The sequence below is a fragment of the Zingiber officinale genome, chromosome 1B (assembly GCF_018446385.1).
Source record: "Zingiber officinale cultivar Zhangliang chromosome 1B, Zo_v1.1, whole genome shotgun sequence".
NCBI lineage: Eukaryota > Viridiplantae > Streptophyta > Magnoliopsida > Zingiberales > Zingiberaceae > Zingiber > Zingiber officinale.
Genome location: NC_055986.1, coordinates 157,237,500 through 157,259,171, shown reverse-complemented (window position 1 = coordinate 157,259,171; position 21,672 = coordinate 157,237,500). Strand labels below are relative to the sequence as shown.

At 34.5% G+C, this 21,672-nt stretch overlaps 1 protein-coding gene across 4 annotated transcripts in view; it reads left to right on the top strand.

The window, feature by feature from the left end:
• LOC121985993 (endoribonuclease Dicer homolog 1-like) overlaps positions 1-20,634 on the top strand; it is a 28,375-nt gene extending 7,741 nt beyond the window's left edge. For 2 of the 4 annotated variants that reach the window (XM_042539748.1, XM_042539764.1), the window contains 17 exons: positions 74-284; positions 416-810; positions 881-1,103; positions 10,884-11,056; positions 11,161-11,283; positions 11,606-11,766; positions 11,871-12,104; positions 12,191-12,341; positions 12,417-12,599; positions 14,993-15,151; positions 15,226-15,321; positions 17,137-17,762; positions 18,012-18,112; positions 18,197-18,390; positions 18,486-19,403; positions 19,525-19,689; positions 19,826-20,634. In XM_042539748.1, the coding sequence (XP_042395682.1) occupies positions 74-284; positions 416-810; positions 881-1,103; positions 10,884-11,056; positions 11,161-11,283; positions 11,606-11,766; positions 11,871-12,104; positions 12,191-12,341; positions 12,417-12,599; positions 14,993-15,151; positions 15,226-15,321; positions 17,137-17,762; positions 18,012-18,112; positions 18,197-18,390; positions 18,486-19,403; positions 19,525-19,689; positions 19,826-20,380 (4,668 nt within the window). In that variant the 3' untranslated portion in view covers positions 20,381-20,634. The remainder of the gene's footprint in view (positions 1-73; positions 285-415; positions 811-880; positions 1,104-10,883; positions 11,057-11,160; positions 11,284-11,605; positions 11,767-11,870; positions 12,105-12,190; positions 12,342-12,416; positions 12,600-14,992; positions 15,152-15,225; positions 15,322-17,136; positions 17,763-18,011; positions 18,113-18,196; positions 18,391-18,485; positions 19,404-19,524; positions 19,690-19,825) is intronic. The other 2 variants (XM_042539756.1, XM_042539772.1) reach the window with 2 other exon arrangements.
• Positions 20,635-21,672: the final 1,038 nt, after the last annotated feature.

The window sequence follows — 21,672 nt, the reverse complement described above, 5'->3', positions numbered from 1 at the left end:
CGGAAGTGAAAAATTGTTATTAGAGCTTTGATAGCGCACTCTAGTTGTATTTAAAGAGAGTGTTTCATTGCAGGTTCTAGTTATGACAGCTCAAATCTTGTTGAACATTCTCAGGCACAGTATACTAAAAATGGAATCAATTAATCTTTTAATTTTGGACGAATGCCATCATGCTGTGAAAAAGCATCCGTATTCTTTGGTGATGTCTGAGTTCTATCATACAACTTCAAAAGATAATCGACCAGCTGTCTTTGGTATGACAGCTTCTCCTGTCAACTTGAAGGGTATGATTTTTTTTTAATAGTCTTCCCAGCTTGATTATGTACACAGTTTTATACTTTTTTTTAATCATAATATTTCATCTGGAAGTTCCATCTTCAGAGTAGCAGTAAATCTTATTACCCATTGTCTACAGGAGTTTCTAGTCAGGAAGACTGTGCAATCAAGATTAGGAATCTTGAAACGAAACTAGATTCTATTGTGTGTACAGTGAAGGATCGGAGAGAGCTGGAGAAACATGTCCCAATGCCCTTGGAAATTGTTGTGCAATATGATAAAGCAGCTGTCTTATGGTCCCTTCATGAGAAAATAAAACAAATGGAAGTTGAAGTCGAACAAACTGCTCATTCAAGTTCTAGAAAAAGTAAGTGGCAGTTTATGGGAGCCAGAGATGCTGGTTCCAAAGATGAACTGCGATTGGTGTATGGTGTTTCTGAGAGGACAGAAAGTGATGGTGCTGCTAATTTGATACAGAAGTTGCGGGCTATTAATTATGCTTTAGGTGAGCTTGGGCAGTGGTGTGCTTACAAGGTAGGTCTCTAATCATTATTGCTTCATATTTTCTTTTGTGACAGTGACATATGACGGTACATTTTTTCAGGTTGCAGTTTCCTTCTTGACAGTTTTGCAGAATGATGAAAGGGCTAATTACCAGCTTGATGTTAAATTTCAAGAATCATACCTGAAGAAAGTTGTTGCGTTGCTGCAATGCCAGCTTTCCGAAGGTGCTGCCAATGGGAATGGTGTAAAGGATGCTGATATGCATCTCTCTGATGCTCAAAAGGCTGATGAAATTGAGGAGGGCGAACTACCTAACAGTCATGGTCAGTGTTCTTAATAGTTAAATTTGTAGCAGCAAGGTTGTCTGATTGAGGTTGAAATCGTGAATTCTTTTGGTGATTTTACAAATCATGTATTATCGTGAATCATAAGGTTGACGCTAAACAGATAAATAAGTAGGAAAACTAACTAAAATTTACAAGAATATCCATTATGATTAATAAAGTATATTGTCACCAATAATTAAAATGAATTATGTAACAAAAGAGACTAACGGCTATATTATTAGATTAATATCCCCAAAATGTCCTTAAATGTTTTATCTATTTTTTGTATGAGCATACACACACATATAGATAACTCTAAGAGAGATATATCACAATCACGCCATATCCTCTCTACTTTAAATGTCATTATCCTTATTATCTTGGTCTGGCATAACTATCTCGACCTTTTCTTTTTTCCTCTTCACTTTCTTCCTCGATAATTTCTTATAAAAGATGAAGTCTCTAATGTCTTGGTCAATAGGTTCGCTGTTGCTTGTTGAGGATTAGGGGGTCGAGAGACATTGATGTCTTTGGTTGAAGTTAGGACAATACAGGATGAATGTTCTCAAGGAGTATAGATGTAGATGATGGTTGTAGAAGATGACTATATGAGGGTTGTATTTGTTAGGATGCATAAGAAATACAATCATGGACATCATCATCCTCTAGTCAATAATTGGTTGCAAAAATCAGCATTAAAATTTGTCCTTTGATTGAAGACACATGCGGAAGAAGCCACTGAAGCTTCAAACGAACTTGATCCTGATTGTGAGATATCTAATGAGAGAGTTGACAGATATCCACTTGGAAGTTATCCTTTGATGACCGAAGTGTTATTGACAATGAGTCACCGACGAAGTTAGCAACCTTTGGTATTTAAAGAGTTGAAGATGATATTGACATGTGAAGGGTTGAAGATGAATCACAAATAGAATAAGGAATGAAGATTCTTTAACCTAAATTAATTATATAGAGCTATTTATTTGTCAAATTACACTTAATTAATGGCTAAGTTTAGAATTGAAAATTGATTGATTGGTACTGAATTAGTTCAAATCATATTGGGTCACACTGATTCTTGACCCAAACAATTCACTCATATTGTTCAAACTGATTTGGGTGTGGATCAAATAGAATTGTGCAATTCAAATTGTGAATTTTAAGACTTTTATAACTATGGTTGGAACTTTTTAAAAAGTTTGATATTTGTTTAGGATTTGCCTTATTTTGCAATATAATTTTTGCACAAGTGCAAGTGAACGTATATTACTATATCTATATGAAAGTATGCATAGTATGCCTGCTCTTATTACAACCAAACTCTTCAAGAAAACTTTTCTATCTCTTCAACACTTTAAGATTTACAGCCAAGAAATAAAAACTCATATAACCACTTATAATTGTATTTAATATTTAGCTTTTTGGAGGTAGTTTCAATATGGGAAAATACCCGCTGTTCACTAAATTTGTTAGATCAAATAGTTGGTTATTTATTACTGCAGCAGTTTGAACTTGTTGATTATTCACTAGAAGTCTAGAACAGAATAGTTTATTGTAATTTATGACGAATAATGCCACTCCTATAGCCTTCATTTAAGATACCGATCAGTGATCTATTCAATGCTTTGCTAGAATTAAGGATGGACATGTTTTGGTTTATCGGGTGGTGAAGAAAATTGAAACCAAACAAAGGATTTCAGTTTGAAAAATCCAAACCAAAACTGAACTATTTTTGTCAGTTTAAAACCAAACGAAAAACTTTTAGTTTGATTCTGCTTGAAACTTATAGTTAAAAATAAATACAACAACAATAACTAAGTCTTATCCCATTAGGTGGGATGACTATATGAATCCTTCTACGCTATTGAGCTCTATCCCATACTATATTATCTTATTTTTTTTATTGTTGCTAACCAAGTTTTCTTTGAACTTTCTCATCCACTTTGATATGCACATTTATCATAGTTTCACATTGCCTAATTGAAGCATCTATTGGTATCTACATACATGTCCGTATCATCTTAAACACGTCTCTTGGAGTTTTTTCTCAATATATGCAATTCCAACTTTCTCTCTAATATTTTCATTTATTATCTTGTCCATTCTTTTATGTCCATACATCCATCTTAACATTCTCATCTCTACAACTCTCATCTTCTACTCATGTGCTTGAGTCATAATCCAACATTTAGCTCCATATAATATAGCATGTCTAACCGTTATTTTGTAAAACTTTCCTTTTAGTCATAGAGGTACTTGATGATCGCAAAGAACACCTAATGCTCTCCTCCTTTTTAACATTCTACTTGACATTTCTCTCAATCCCTTCCTGCTTTTGTAAAATGATCATAAATACTTAAAGCTCTTAGTTACAAACAACTCGTCATCTCTTATCTTAACCATTACGTCTAATATTACTAAACTTAAATTCCATATATTTTGTCTTTATTCTACTAAACCTAAGACCTTTCACTTCTATCGTTTTTTGCCATGATTCGAGTTCAACATTTTGTCCTTTTCAGGTTTCATCTACTAAACCAATATCACCTGCAAACAACAAATATCATAGTATTGTATCTTGCATGTGTCTATCATTAGTATAAAAAGATGGATTCTTTGAACTCTATTTTAAATTTTTTCTAGACCAACAAATATCATATGTAAGTTTTGTTCCTACTCCCGATATTTTTCAATTAACTACCAAAGAAGATGTATAACTTCTATTGTTGACCTTTCAGATATAAGTCCAAATTGATTTTTGGTCATCGTGGTCTTTTTCCTTTGTTTTTTTTTTCTATTACTTTTTCCCAAAATTTTATGGTATGATTCATTGGTTTAATATTCCTATAGTTTAGATAATTTTGTACGTCTCATTTATTCTTATATAAAAGAACTAGAGTACTTCCATTCATCAGATATTTTTTTCGTTTTCAATATCAAATTGAATAACTTTATAAGTCATTCAATATCTTATTTTCTTAGACACTTGCATACCTTTATCGGAATATCACTGGGTCCTGCTTTTTATTTTGCATCCATAGTTAAATTAAAAAAAAATCAATAAAAAATTATAATTTAAGCGCTCTCTCTCTCTCTCTCTCTATATATATCTCTGAAGACTTAACAGTTCAGTTTTAATGGTTTGTGCAAGTTCAAACCAAAACCAATATTTACGCGGTATGCAAATTGAAACCAAACTGATAAAGTTGATAAATTGAATTTTTGGTTTTAATCGGATTGGTTTAGTTTGATTTATAAATTTCAGGTTATACATGCACAACCTTAGCCAGAATGGTATCATGTAGGTGCTTATGTGCATGGTCAGCTTAGGTAGTTATTTCCAGCCAAGTTTTGGACCGATAGCAAATTGCTAGTCCAATACAGAAATATCCAATATTCCAATGTCTTGCTTCCCAAATAAAACTAGTGTGATGTAAAATAGGTTTAATTAATCATTAAAGTTATTTCACTGGCTGATGTAATGTCAGTTAGTGCCTTTAGTGGGTAGTTTTTCTCTGATGACTTTAATACACATCTTGTGTATAACTTTTTTTTTCATAATGTTAGATATAAAAATATAAGTTACACACACTTTGTCATTACAACAACAACAATCAAGGTTTATCCCACTAGGTGGAATCAACTATATGGATCCTTTTACGTCATTAAGCTCTATTTCGTACTATATCATCATCTATACTTAAATAAATTTTATCTTATTTTATTATTACTAACCAAGTCTTTTTTGGTCTTCCTCTTCCTCGTTTGATATGTGTGTTTATCATAGTTTCACATCCCCTAACTGGAGCATTTATTGGTCATCTAAGTACATGCCCATACTATCTTAAATTTGTCTCTCGGAGTTTTCTTTCAATAGATGCAACTTCGACTTTCTCTCTAATGCTCTCATTTCTTATTCTGTTTATTCTCGTATGTCCACACATCCACCTTAACATCCTCATCTCTGTAACTCCTATCTTTTGCTCATGTGCTCGAGTCATAGTCTAATATTTAACTTCATATAATATAGCATGTCTAACTACGATTTTGTAGAACTTTCCTTTAAGTTTTAAAGATACTTTACGATCACATAAAACACTCGACGCTCTCCTCCATTTCAACCATCCTGCTTGTATTCTATGTAAGACATCTCTCTCAATTCCTCAATCGTTTTGCAAAAATAATTTTAAATATTTAAAGCTCTCGATTCTGGATAACTCATTATCTCCTATCTTTGCAATTGTATCATTACGTCGAATATTGCTAAACTTAAATTTCATATATTTTGTCTTTATTCTACTAAGCCTAAAACTTTCCTTTTTAATGTTTTCCGCTAAGATTCTAGTTTATCATTTACTCCTTTATGTGTTTCATCTACCATAAATAATATCATCTGCAAATAACATACACTATGGTACTGTGTCTTGAATTTGTGTAGTGAGTTCGTTTAAAATTAGTGTAAAATAATAGGGACTTAGTGCTAATCCTTAATGTAACTCTATCTTTATTGGAAATGCTTCAGTTATTCCGCCTGAAGTCTTTACTCAGGTCGTTACGTCCTCGTACATATCCTTAATTAATTTAATATATGTTACGCTAAAACCTCTCTTTTCTAGAATTCTTCATATAATTTCTCTTGGAACTCTATCAACTTTTTCTAAGTCAATAATACCATGTGTAGATCTTGTTTTTCTCTCAATATTTTTCAATTAGTTGTCTAAGAAGATGTATAACTTCTATTGTCGATTTTCTAGGCATGAACCCAAATCAATTTTCAGTCGTCTTCTTCCTTAATATTTTTCTATTACTTTTTTTCTAAAGTTTCATGGTATGATTCATTAGTTTAATACCTCTATAGTTTGCACAATTTTATACGTCTCCCTTGTTCTTATATAAGGAAACTAAAGCACTTACCATTTATTGATCATACATTTTTTATCATTTTTAATATTATATTAAATAATTTTGTAAGTCATTTAATACCTTATTTCCCTAAGCACTTTCATACCTCTATCGGAATATCATCTGGTCTAATAATTTTTTCATTGTGTATCCCATTTAAATCATGTTATACTTCTAAAGTTTGAATTTTACGATAAAAATTTAAATTTTTATACTCATTTGACCTACTAAATTACCTAAGTTAAATTGGTCACCTAAAACTTATGAAAATATCTCTTCTACCGTTCTTTGATTTCTCCATCGCTTACTAGTACTCTATTATATTCATCTTTAAAACATTTTATTTGGATAAAATCTCGTCTTCCTTTTTTCACTTTAGCTATTCTATAAATATCTCTTTCTCTTTCTTTTGTATCCAATTTTTAATATAATTTTTCAAAAGTTCATTCTTTGCTTTGTTCACTACTTTCTTAGCCTCTTTCTTGGCTATCGTATATATATATATTTTAATTTTTCTCGTTTTTACAAATATATAATTCCTTATAAGTTATTCATTTTTTCTTCACTTTCTCTTGTACTTTCTCATTCCATCACCAAGATTCCTTATTTAGTAGTGCATATCCTTTTAACTCAACGAATACATTCTTAGCTACTATTTTCAACTTTGATACAATTTTATCCAATGTAATATATTTCACTTAATACTTGTACTTCTACCTTCCCCTTAAATATATTTTGCATCCTATCCTTTGATTTTCACTACTTAATTCTAGGAGTTGTATATATTTTTTTTCTATTGATATTATGCTTGAGGCGTATATCCATCACTACTAACCTATGCTGAGTAGTTAAGGATGACCTTGCAATCTTTACAAATCTTTCTATCCTTCTTCCTAATCATAAGAAAGTCATTTGCGATTTATTATTCCCATTTTTGAACTGACTAAGCATTCTTCTCTTTTTCTTAAAAAATGTATTAGCTAATATAAGATCATATGTTATCGTAAAATCTAATAAAGTTTTTCTTTCTTCATTTTTCGTTCCAAATCCATAACTCCTATATATCCTCTCATATTCTTCATTTTCACTTCGACATGTCCATTTAGATCACCTCCTATTAAAATCATTTCATTTGGCAGAATATTTTGTAATACTCTATTGAAGTCATCCCAAAACCTTGATTTGATAGTTTCATCTAATCCTAACTTGCGGTGCATATACGCTAATTATGTTTATAGTTTCTTTCGTCACTATTATCTTAAGGGCTATAATTTGATCCACTTTTCTAATTATTCCAATAAATTCATCCTTTAATGAACTATCTACAATAATACCAACTTTATTTCTTACTTTACTCTTTCCTATGTACCGTAACTTAAAATCTGAGTTCTCTATCATTTTTGACTTCTTAACTACTCATTTTATCTCTTGTACACACAAATACTAATTCTTCTCCTAATCATTGTATCTAGTACTTCCATTGATTTACCAATGAGGGTTTCTATGTTCCATGTTTCAAATATTAGACTCTTAGTATTTCTATCATATTTGTTCTTATCCAACCTATGGTGTGAGAACTATTGCCTATTTAACACTACACTCAAGTTCTCATGGAGACGTAGCAGTCCTTGCCGATATGTTATAGTCGGACTCTGCAACGCTAAATCTTGCATATTTAGTACTACGTCCGGGTTCTAGAGATGTAACTGTCCTTGCCGAGATGTTACAGTTGGACCTCTTTTCCGGGAACAACCTAGCATTAATACAATAGTTTAATGGATCCATTCATTGAACATTTACTATAGTTTTAACGTTGGCCTAGCCTAACACAACCCTCCTCCTTTATCCGGGCTTGAGACTGGCCATGACTTTGTCATTAGCAGACTAATAAAATTTTGTAGGAGCTTCAACTAAATGAGTACCAAGTCATATGGGTTATGTAGCAAATAGTTGTGCTCGATCCAATATGTAAATCACAACAAATAAAAGTTGAAAAAAACACATCCCAAATTGTTTTTGGGGTATTTGCTACTGTTAGGTCATATACATTTGTCAATCAACATTACTCCTTACTTGAGACTCCATAACATAAAGTACTACAATTACTTTTGACATAAAGAAAATTGCATCACATATGAACCTCAACTCAACATATACCTTTCGAATGGAAAATTCATGGACTCCTACCAGAATAGGCAAACCAACAGTCTCCAACTCATAACAACATAACCAAATCAAAGGACAAAATTTAATAACATGCTCTTGGGGACCCCCGGATAGTGTGCTATGCATTCCATCTCATCTCCTCAGCTATTCCATCTCCACGTCCTCTATCACATCCTTGGTGACATCTTCCTCACCTAATCATTTATTTCACGAGTCCATGAACCCAACAAGTGTATTGCACTAGTAGGTAAATGACATGAGTAGCAAAAATTAGGAAATAAGGAGGATGAACTTAACTATACATAAGAGGAAATTTAGGCATTCATTTGGTAAGAATAAAGTTCGGGAACTTTGAGCATGGCATACTTACTCATAAAAGAATACGTAAACATAACTTAGTGTAAATAAGCATGATGCAAATGTGGTGACTGTCAGTAGAGTACATTTATTTGATCCCTAATCATGAACCACCGAGAGGTACCTCTTAGGAGAACTTATATTCGTCTAGCCGAAGCCATCGTACATTGCATCATCAGTCATATTTGGAAGGACCCTCCCCGGAGCTCATCCTGGGGCATCCATCCCGTACTGTCACCACTCATAATCTTCTAGTTATCCTTATAGGAGATACATACTCAATCATACCATTCCATACAAGAAAGCATGCATAGTTCTTCCCATTTAGATATCTTAGGAATATTGAAAGAACAACTACTTTATCCACACAAATTTCTACTCTACTAATTCTGACCCAAAAGTTTGAGTTCATGGAAAAGAGAGCACAACATCAAACAAAGCAAATTTGCCCTGCAATCTGAAACCGTCTCAAGGAGCAAAAACACACACAACCCAAACAACAATTCCATTCTGCACAAACCGAAGCCCACACATGGAGCAAAACACCATACAACCAAAACATCACTTCCAATCTACTCAACAAAACCGAAGCCAACCCAAAGAGCAAGCAAAAACACAACGCAACCAATCAGCACTTCCATTCTGTCCAGAAATCTGTAGCCCTCACAAGGAGCATGAACCCAAGAAATCCTGCATTACAATCTCCTAGCTCTGTCCCCCAATTCACAACTAACTTGCGGAAAACAAATACCACATCCAATCCGAACCCCCACCTTCCAAATCTGATCAGAAATCAAAACAAGAACCCTCAGGAAGACAGTGCAAGGAAATAAAACCATCATCGATGTACAACTCCCAATCCGTTCCAATGAAACAAAACTATTACAAGGCGGCAATGAAATAATTGAAAACCGGATAACAACTTCCCAAATCCGCAGCAGAAAGAGAAGAAACCGGGTAAGAAAACCTTGATTTCATAACAGGGACAGAATCTGGTTCATCTTTCTACCCTACTGGGAAAGCACTCATCCCATACCTACTAGAGGAATCTACTTGCCTTCCTCTTGCCGCTGCTGGGAGCTCTAGCCCACAGAATGATGCTCGGTGGTGAAAGGTGGTCGCGGAAATCTGCGACTTGTGGTGATGTTCACCGAGGAGATCGCCGGCGTGGCGGCGACGGCTGGCCGGGGCTTAGGGCACGGGTTGAGGGCTTGGGTTGAGGCGGAGGAGATGAGAGGGGGGTAAGAATCGGGATGAGAAGATAATGAGGGAATGAATAGGACTTAGTTTAGACTTATATACTTAGGTTAATAAATCTCCATCTTAGGTTAATTGAATCTATTCACTCCTAACTTAATTGATATCCTAAACAAGCTCCCTCAAAGCCTAATAGGCTTATCCCAAAAACTTCCTAATTTTACCATTCAACACTAGTGAGACCTTACAGTAGGAGCTTCAACTAAATGAGTAGCAAGTCATATGGGCATCTCAAATTGTTTTTGGGGTATTTGCTACTGTTAGGTCATATACATTTGTCAACCAATGAATCTTGTTGACAAACACTCAATCACCACTAGTGAGAATGCTACATGAATTAGCACAACCACAAGCATTAGATTTAGAAATATTGTAGGAACTTGAATTCTGTTGTGTGTTCTAATCATATAATGTGTTATAACTATTATTATAATGATTGTGTTTGGTGAGCTTTCATGTGGCTCACTCTTAGCTATGCTTTTCTTGACATGACAAAAGTCATGAACATGATATGACATATTCTGCTCGTTGACTAGTCTTCTATTGTTGTTTAATTGGTTTTAATAGTGATTTGATAGTTGGAATCACGTTGCTGATCAATGCCTTATGTTTTCCATTGAACCTTCTTTGCTTGCTAGCTTGATATGATAAACTAGTGGATCAATGCTGACATCATCAGTCACAAGGTTCTTGCATATTGAATTGGAAGAATCTTTTGAGGGCCATGTCAAACTTAGGTAGTCTCTTGAAAGTTGGCAAAGGGTTCAATCAGTCATCCCTTAGGTCAACTGGAACCTTTTATTTTGTTCAGCCAAATCTGATTGACCTCGTGTTCTTGGCTTGCTTTTTCTGCAATAGATTTTCATTACAACATACAGAGTGATTAGCTAGCCAAGATGCATGCTTAATGCCTCCCAAAATTTATGTTTTATGAGATTTTGGTACCTTCTCATTGTTTTGAGTGATCATCCTAGTCTTGGTTTTAAACCTATTAAATTTCAAGTTTGTTAGATCTGAGTTTATACAAGTTGATATGCACTGAATGCTGTTTTTGCTACATGTATCATCACTCTGTAATTTGCTATACATTTTCAGCGGTCTCTGGTGGAGAACATGTAGATGTCATAATAGGTGCTGCTGTGGCAGATGGGAAAGTTACTCCTAAGGTGCAAGCACTAATTAAAATACTTCTCAAGTATCAGCACACTGAGGACTTTCATGCCATCATTTTTGTTGAGCGTGTTGTTGCGGCATTAGTCCTTCCAAAGGTTATTCCCATCTTGGTTTTTGTATCTTTTTATTTATTTTTATTTTAAAAGGATTCTATTATTTATTAAAAAAATGCTGATATAGAGTTGAAACATGTTTGCAGGTCTTTGCAGAACTCCCATCATTAAGTTTTATTAAATGTGCAAGTCTGATAGGACATAACAACAATCAGGAAATGCGTACAAGTCAAATGCAAGACACAATTGCTCAATTCCGCGATGGCCGTGTATGATATCTTCAATATATTGTAGTTAATTATGTGGAATATAATTAAAATGCAATGGTTTCAACAAGGTTTGGGAGAATACTTGGAAATAATAAATCCATGCTACAATCTTGAGTCGTGAAATTGAATGTTTGTGAAACTCCAATATAAAATCTAGCAATGTTGAGATCTTTCATGAAACTTCAATGTTAAATCTAGATCAATGTTAAACTTTGTAGATGTTTCAATCTCAAAATTAGCAAAAACTTAGATTAAACTTGATATGTTTAGAATGTTCATTTGCAAATTCATATCCAATACTGTGGCTGTGTATTATTTACAGATTACTTTATTGGTTGCCACAAGTGTTGCTGAAGAAGGACTTGACATTAGGCAATGCAATGTTGTTATTCGCTTTGACCTTGCAAAAACAGTTTTGGCCTATATTCAATCAAGAGGTCGTGCTAGAAAGCCTGGCTCTGACTACATTTTGATGATTGAAAGGTATATAATATGTATCTTTTTGTTGGTCAGTTCCAAGTTCTAATTGCTTTAGTGTTATTTTAAGAAGGGTTGCTTGATAATGAAGCCTTAATTTTCAATTCCAGAGGGAATCTGTCACATGAAACTTTCTTAAGAAATGCTCGTAATAGTGAGGAGACACTAAGAAAAGAAGCTATAGAGCGAACAGATCTTAGTCATCTTAAGGATATTCAGAGATTATCTTCAGCAGACACATTATCAGGATCTGTGTACCAAGTTCAATCAACTGGTGCAATTGTAAGCTTGAACTCTGCAGTTGGACTCGTACACTTCTATTGTTCCCAATTACCAAGTGACAGGTGTCTAATATTTAGATTCTGAAACCACCTGTTTTTCAGTTACTTTCTTCTTAATTTCTCTTGTTAATGTGTGCCCTATGAACTAGATATTCAATACTTCGGCCTGAATTTATTATTCAACGGCACGAGAGACCAGGAGGGTTGACTGAATACTCGTGTAAGCTTCAACTTCCTTGCAATGCACCATTTCAACAGTTAGAGGGTCCTTTATGCTGTTCTATTCGCATAGCCCAACAGGTACTGCATGAAGCTTTTTGTCTTTCAGATGAAATTTTCCTCTTTCTGCTAGTCTAAAAAGTTTGTAACATACAGGCTGTTTGTTTAGCTGCTTGTAAGAAATTACATGAGATGGGAGCATTTACCGACATGCTTTTGCCAGATAAGGGAAGTGGAGAAGAAGGTGAAAAGGCAGAGCAGGTTGATGAGGGCGATCCTCTTCCTGGGACAGCACGGCACAGAGAGTTCTATCCTGAAGGTGTGGCAACTATTCTACGGGTGAGTGCTTTAAATGTAAATTTCTCTAGAAACTATTTCCTGCAGATGAACAAATTTAGCTTCTGTACTATACAAATAAACTTGCGAAACTAATAAATGAAATACACAAATAGACTGAGCTCCTCAAGGCCGAGGCAATTTGCTTGGAACCAGTTGTTTTCCTTTCCATACCATTAGAGAGCCAACGCTCTTGATGCTGTTGGGATCTATAGCAAAAAATATTTTTTTTTAAAATGCAGCGGAAATTGATCCCTTTAGAGATTTATGCGAATGCAGAACTACTCTTGTAACAACTTTAGCGAATAGGATTATTATCTTTGATGCGTGAACAATCCTTACAAGATTGCTAGTCCGGCTGATCTGAGCGTGATTAGAATGTTTGTGCCTCTAGAGATCCACACAAGCACGTTCTTCGTTTGTCCCTCGAACTTAGAAATTTGGATAGTCTCACACACCTTTTACTTTTTGCTAGAGATGACTATTTAAGGTGACAATTTAAGAAGAAGCTAACTCTTCACCTTCTTGTCCTCTTTAAAGAGATAACTATTAAAGGTGGCAATAAAGAGATGATTATTTAAGGTGGCAATCAAAGAAGAATCTACTCTTCACCTTCTTGCCTTCTTTAAAAAGATGGTTATTTAAGGTGAATATGAAAAAGAAAACCTAACCATTAGGGTTTCTTGTAGTGGGCTTTCTAGGTGGGTTGAGCTTAAAAGAAAGAACAAGAATATTGGATTAACTCATTAAACCAATAAGCCTTTAAGATCTAATTGAATTAACCTATCAGTTTAATCTTAAGATTCGAAACCATAAAATAAACCTATCTCTAAATCGACATGCTCTTTGTGTGTGACCCATTAGGTTCTCGTAACGTTGGTAGTGTTTCTAAAACTATTTTAGATACACAAACAATGAGTGACATCTAGCAATGCATTATTGCTACCCAAGTGATGAGAATGTCGAGATCCAACCTAATCTGTCTGTGACCATTATCTTGTATAACTCATTCCTCTTGTCCTTGATATCTAGATTGATTCATGAGGCATAGATCGTGTCATCCTCTCATCAATCTATGTGTTTCTCTACCTCTAAGTTAGGGGTGTAAATGAACCAAGCCGCTCATGGGCTATTCGAAGCTCGATTCAATAAAAACTCGTTTGAGCTCGTTTAATGAGGCTCGTTAAGATAAACAAACTAAGCTCAAGCTTCACAATATTTGGCTCGTTAGCTCGTGAATATGTTCGTTAAGTTCATGAATCAACTTTTAAATAAAAAATAATAGTTTTAATATTGAATTTATATATTTTACACTCTACTTATGAAACATATAGACAAATATATTAAATTTATTTATTAGAATAAAATTATAAATTTTAATAAGAATATTATAATTTTCTCTAAATATATATTTTAATTTTAATGAATTTTTAAATTTATAATTTATATTTATTAAGTTCGTTTAAGCTCGAATAAACTCGTGAGTCATGAATATATTCGTTAAATAAAGCTCGAGCTTGGTTCGATTATAAATGAGCCAAACTCAAACATTCAAGGGCTCGACTCGACTTGATTCGATTATACCCCTACTCTAAGTAGACTCACTTAACGAAATAAATTTAATATCTTATATTGATTTATTTGAGTATGACCATGCGTTTCAGTAGTGCTACTCAATCAAAGTGCCTAGAGATATCTCTTCCGTTATATGGAAGGGACAAATCCCGTTTACATCACTCACATCCTTTTGCATAGCTCATTACATACCAGTGAACGATTTTACCATCTTGTTATAGGTGATGTTTGTTGATGCCAAAGTATATAACTTTTTACGTAGGGAACCGTAGTGACTTCGGTTTAAAGACTATTTATACTAATAGTTACTATGAGAATATTTATCACACTCATATAACGATCCATGAAACTTCTCATGATTGGTCAATTCGATATAGATTCTCTAATATATACTCATGTGTCAAGTTGATATCTTATATCCATGACTCGTGAGAATAAGTCATCAATTGACTTACATGCTAGACTCAACATATTAATATTGTCTTGGTATATTAATACTTGACTAAGAATAATTAAGAATAGTGTTATATATATATATATATACACATCCAAAAGTTTAAGTTTAACATGGCTATTTTTCTATATAAATACTTGAGGAATTATAATTGCAGAACTGAGAGTCTGAGACCCATAGGAAGGTTAAGCAGGTTGATCAGTCTCAAGTATATTGGTGCAATATCTTAATTTTAAAGTTTTGTGATAATCTTGATCATGGTTGTTCCATATGCATGATAGATGAATAGCCTTTTCATTTGTTCTGGTGGTTTATCTTTCTAAATGTTGGTTGAATATACTCAACATGTTGAAATTTGTAAATACAGGGTGAATGGATACTGTCTGGGAAGGAGGGTTGCAACAATTCAGAGGATGAGTTATATATGTATGCTGTGAAGTGTGATGACATTGGAACTACAAAGGACCCATTCCTTACACAAGTTTCAAATTTTGCTATACTTTTTGGAAGTGAACTGGATGCAGAGGTATTCTTCAGCCAATTTAGCATAGCATTTATATGATTTGTTGAAATTACTTCTTAATCATGTTGTGCTTACAGGTTTTATCGATGATGATGGATCTCTTTGTCGCAAGAACAATGATAACAAAGGCATCTCTCGTCTTCCAGGGAACCATAAAGTTTGTAGAAACTCAGGTATGCAAATTTTTATTTGATTTAAATAATATTTGTGATGTAATACAAAAGCGAAGTAAAGCTGGGTGAAAAACTATTACCCACTGCAGTTTGAGGGATATATAATCTTAGGAATAGACGATTTCACACGAAGATCTAAACTCATGAAGAGGAAATTTTATTAAAGACCTTAATCAAAATAAGATTGAAAATAAATCAAATTATAGGATAAAAAGCAGGAATTGAAGTGCTGGGTTGTACTGGCATAGGTGGAATTTACCATTTGACTTGCTAATTGACACGCGGGACAATACTGACATTAGAGCTCGCTTCACTTTTGCAAGCAGTGGTGATCACACGCAACAAAAATAGAGACACAAGGAATAGAGAGAGTAGGAGTGAGATTGAGAGAGAGAAGGTTTGCTAGATTGTTGCTGCTAGTGGTGGGCACCGACAGAAGTTGCCTACATTGTTGCTGCTAGTGAAGTCATACGCATTGTGCATGAGGATAAGTCAGCTCACTGGTAAAGGGCAGAAATGTGATCGCTACGAAAATGCTTAAGAAGATGCAATGAGTTGCAATTCTCCAGAGTGGTGGAAGTGCAACAATGATAAGCAATAAAGGTGTGAATGATAAGCCACAGGTGTTGCTTGTAGGAGTTAGCCAACCCCATTGGAGTGGGGTGGAGCTGTTGAGAGGCAAAGGGTATGGCGTTAGGCTAGTTGGAGATCTTAGGTTGGTAGCATGAGGTAATAGGTAGGACGATCTCGCATTGTGGCAATAAAGATGTGAATGTAAGACAATAGGTGAGGTGGTGGTGGTGGTGGTGGAAGTGAGGTTGATTCGACAAAAGAAGGTGATAGAGTCGTGCGAGGAGGTAGTTGAGGAGATTACATGGTTTCCAAAATGGTGGTACACGTGATTTCTGTAGGATAGAGGTGAGGTGAGAAGATGAGTGATAGAGGTTGAAATAAAGGTACCAACTGAGCTAGGCCACTTGACCTATCATTTTATGGGTCATGCTAAACACAACCCAGCCATCTACAAGCTGGGTTGTATCAAACTTGAGCCTAGCGAAAGGTTCAGGTCGAGCAACATATACACAACTCATAAGTTGGGTCAGGTATACGAGCCATGCCTCTCCCAACACAGTATCAGGCTTAGCCTAACCCGTGGGCTGAATGCGGCCCACCTAAATAAACTATATATAAATGTGAGTTATTAATATTAAATATTTCTAATAATATTAATATTTATTTTACTTTTTTGAAAACTTTTATTAATTGTTTATTTTTTTAAAAAATATATTTTAAAACATAAATATTAAAAGAAAAAGGGTGCCCAAGGCTTTGACTCTGCTTGATCTTGACTCAAATCGGGTTGTGGTCGTGCTAACACAACCTGATTTGAGTCAAGTCGTGCCTAACCCGACGAGGCACCTGGTTGGCTGAGGCTCTACTGGACTGCACCAACACAGGCATGATATAATGACATCTCCAAGGATGAACATAGAAGAGTGAACCTACAATCGAATATCAAGCTCCAACCCTAATAAAACTGAAAATAATTTAAAAATATTAAGCAAATAAGCAATCCTATACCTGATAAAACGCAGGCAAACAAAGAAAGAAACTAAAGTAAAATAAACTTGAACTAAAATTTTCCTACACTACAATTACCGTTTCAAAAATTATGTTAAATAACTTCAATATAAGAGGATCTAACAACAAAAATTATTAAACTTCTATAAAATTTATTTTTTAAAAAAATTAAACTACTAATTCTCACTATTTGGCCTGAACTATTATTACTTAATCTTCTTTTTCTGTATCCAGCTGGCTGCACTGAAGAGCTTTCATGTTAGACTTATGAGCATTGTGCTCGATGTTGATGTTGATCCGTCGACTACTCCATGGGATCCTGCAAAGGCATATCTCTTTGTTCCCCTGATAGCTGAGAAATATCATAATCCTTTGGAAGGAATTGACTGGTGTTTGGTTGAGAAGATAGTGGAGACAAATTCCTGGAATAATCCTCTTCAGAGAGCACGCCCTGATGTTTATCTTGGTACTAATGAGAGAACCTTGGGTGGAGATAGGAGGGAGTACGGATTCGGGAAATTACGCCATGGCATGGCTTTTGGCCACAAAGTTCACCCAACATATGGAATTAGAGGGGCTATTGCACAGTTTGATGTTGTGAAAGCTTCTGGATTGCTTCCAAGTCGAGACTCTATAGAACCCACAGATGTTTACCATTCCAAAGAAAAGCTTCAGTTGGCAGATTCTTGCATTGATGTACAAGATCTAGTTGGAAGGATTGTAACTGCTGCACATTCAGGGAAAAGGTTTTATGTGGATTCTGTTCGGTATGAAATGAATGCCGAAAATTCTTTCCCTAGGAAGGAAGGTTATCTTGGTCCACTGGAGTACAGCTCATATGCTGACTACTACAGACAGAAGTAAGATTCTGATCATATTTTAGTCTTTAAGATAACATATCTAGATCAGTCAAATATTATAGTATTTGATAAATACATATCAAGAGAGTATACATCTATCTAGCAATGGATAAATATCATAGTATTTCCTCTTCAATCAAATTAGTGGTCTCAGTGCTATATAGGTTTTCTATACCAAAATTTTTAAGTGTGATTAATTTACATTTTGTTTCCTTGCATTCTGAAGCAGTTTGATTGTTGTATTTGCAGGTATGGAGTAGATTTGAGGCATAAGAAACAACCTCTTATAAGAGGTCGTGGAGTCTCCTATTGCAAGAATCTTCTATCGCCTCGATTTGAACATTCGGAGGGTATTGCTATAACTCATTTGCTTTTGCCTACATATCACACTTGCTATTCTTTATTTCTTATGAAAAAAATTGTGTTGTGACCAGAAGTTGAAAATGAAGAGAATTTAGACAAAACGTACTATGTGTATCTACCTCCAGAGCTATGTCTCATTCATCCACTCCCTGGTGCCCTTGTTCGGGGAGCGCAGAGGTTACCCTCTATTATGAGGAGAATTGAGAGTATGCTTCTGGCAGTTCAGCTGAAGGATATGATCAGATATCCTGTTCCTGCTATGAGGGTACTGTTTTGAGTTCACTTGTACATTTCATTTGCTCACTCTAATTAATTTCTCATGCTACATCTCTCAGCTGATGTGATCAATATCTTATACAGATATTAGAAGCTTTGACAGCTGCTTCATGTCAGGAGACCTTTTGCTATGAACGAGCAGAGCTACTTGGTGATGCATACCTAAAGTGGGTAGTTAGTATCTTTCTTTTCCTTAAGTACCCCCAGAAGCATGAGGGCCAACTTACAAGGATGAGGCAACAAATGGTTAGCAACATGGTTCTATACCAGTATGCATTAAATAAAGGACTTCAATCGTATATCCAGGCTGATCGGTTTGCTCCATCTAGATGGGCTGCCCCTGGGGTTCTCCCTGTCTTTGATGAAGATAGTAAGGAAACAGAGTACTCCATTTTTGATGAGGAATGTCCTGCTACTGAGACTGAGCCACAAAAGGATTTCTATGCTGATGATTGTATAGAAAATATGAGGGAAGATGGGGAAGTGGAGAGTGATTCAAGCTGCTACAGGGTTCTTTCTAGTAAAACTTTAGCTGATGTTGTTGAAGCATTGATTGGTGTGTATTATGTTGAAGGTGGGGAAAATGCTGCAAATCATCTCATGAGATGGATTGGTATTCAAGTGGATTTAGATCCCAAGGACTTTCCTTGCCCGAAGCCTTACAATATCCCTGAAAGCATAATGAGGAGTGTTGATTTTGAAGCAATAGAAGGTGCACTTAATGTGAAGTTTAAGGATAGGGGTTTGCTTGTTGAAGCCATAACACATGCATCTCGTCCCTCATCGGGTGTCTCTTGTTATCAACGACTTGAATTTGTTGGTGATGCTGTACTAGATCATCTAATTACAAAGCATCTATTTTTCACCTACACCAACTTGCCTCCTGGCCGTTTGACAGATTTGAGAGCTGCAGCTGTGAATAATGAGAACTTTGCACGTGTAGCAGTCAAGCACAAGCTGCACGCGTATCTACGTCATGGTTCAAGTGCTCTGGAAGCACAGGTTTCTTTATTTGCTCTCTTTATTTTTTTCATTTTACAATTTGAATAACAATTCTTTTGAAGCATAAGTTTGTAGAGAGTCTTCATACTAAAATAGTAAATTTATTGTGAATTGTTTCTAGATACGTGACTTCGTGAAAGATATTCAAGATGAGTTGTCAAAAGAAGGTTTTAACTATTTTGGGCTTGGAGATTGCAAGGCTCCCAAGGTACTTGGAGATATTGTCGAGTCTATTGCAGGTGCAATTTTTCTTGACAATGAACGTGATGCATTTATTGTCTGGAAGGTAATCTCTTATCGGTTTACAAAATCATTTTTCTATAATGTTCAACCCAATGGATGCCATCTTTACTAACATTATTTCCTGTTATTTTTATTATCATAATGATCTTTTCATTGATTTCTGCTTCATGGTATCATAGGTCTTCCAACCTTTGTTGCATCCTATGGTGACACCAGAAACCCTTCCCATGCATCCTGTAAGGGAACTTCAGGAGCGCTGCCAACAACAGGCAGAAGGTTTAGAATACAAAGCGACACGCACAGGTAATATAGCTACTGTCGAAGTTTTCATTGATGGGGTTCAAATTGGAATAGCTCAAAACCCACAGAAGAAGATGGCACAAAAGTTAGCTGCAAGGAATGCACTAGTAGTTCTGAAGGAGAAAGAGGAAAATGCAATGACTAAAGATATGGACAATGGAGAGAAAAAAAATGGTGTTCAGATTTTCACCAGGCAAACCCTTAATGACATTTGTTTAAGACGGCAATGGCCTATGCCACAGTACCACTGTGTTAATGAAGGTGGTCCAGCTCATGCGAAAAGATTTGTCTATGCTGTTCGTGTCAATACATCCGATCGAGGCTGGACTGATGAGTGCATTGGTGAGCCCATGCCTAGTGTAAAGAAGGCGAAGGATTCAGCAGCCACTCTTCTTCTTGAGCTTCTTAATAGATGTTACCCTGACAATAGGTAGGCATTGAGGAATATCCAAGATCAATCTTGCCTGAAGTCAGTTGTTTTTTGTAGTGTTATTGATTCCTATTATCAAGCTTAATTTCCCAGAAGTTTATGTTCATCTGTTAGGATAAACAGCATTATTGTATTTCTTTTTTCTCAAGAAGTGAATGCCCTGAAAGTCCTTTTTAAGACTAGTTATTCATGCAGCAGACACATGCATCATTGAACTTATTGTTTTTTTTATTTTAAATAATTGTTTTAGCTCTGATATTTCCCTGGATTGTTCTTTGACAGCATTTTTCTGTGCAGAATAACGAAATTATTTGTTTTTTTTCATATTTATTTATTCTTTTGGCGTGTATTTTGACTGGATCCAATCTCTATCAAAAAGGTCATTTGTCTGGATTCCTGGGTGTCTTGCATGGTAGATTTATTTGCTGCAGTCCACGGTTTAATATTATCGGTCATATGACAAGATATAAATAGGTAAATTATGAGAGATATTTTATTCTAGTATTTTTTTTTATGATGAGATAAAATGTTTATTTATATCTGTTGAGAATTAATTCTAAAATTTATTAAAATAAACATTAGATATTAATTACAATTCTAAAATTTATCAAAATAAACATTAGATATCATTTATTAAAATAAACATTAGATATCAATTACGCGCCAACTCATGAACATTACACTTTATCAATCTAATTAACTAGTCAAGTTGTCATTTCTTGCCATCTTAAAAGCCAGCAGGCAGTGCTTATATTATTAATGGAGAATCAAGTTAAGAGTCATAAATGAATTAAATATATTCATAAGCGAATTTGATCTGAGTTTATTTATATTCATTTAATATAAAAAATAATTTCTTAAATTAAATAAATAAATTTTACCCATGATATAAACTTAAACACACGAGTTCAACTAGTTATTTATGAACAAAGATAGTGAATGGTTTATAAATAATATAAAAAATAAATTTTCTGAATTATATTCATTAATAAAGTTCTTATTAATATGATAAATAAATAACAATTTTAAAATCAAATTTACTAATTAAATAAATAAATTTTAAAATATAAAAATTTTAAATAATCAGAAAATTTTAAATTTATAAAAAAAGCAAGTGAACAATTATTTTAATAATTTAATTTATTTTAGATTCTACTTGATTATCTCATCATCAGATAAACTTGAAAAACCTAAAATTAGGTTTACTGTCCTACATCAATTTAAAGGATCATATACGTAGTTCACGGTAAACAATTCAGTAGCAGATGATTTTTTTTTTCTACTCGTCTCTTGTCT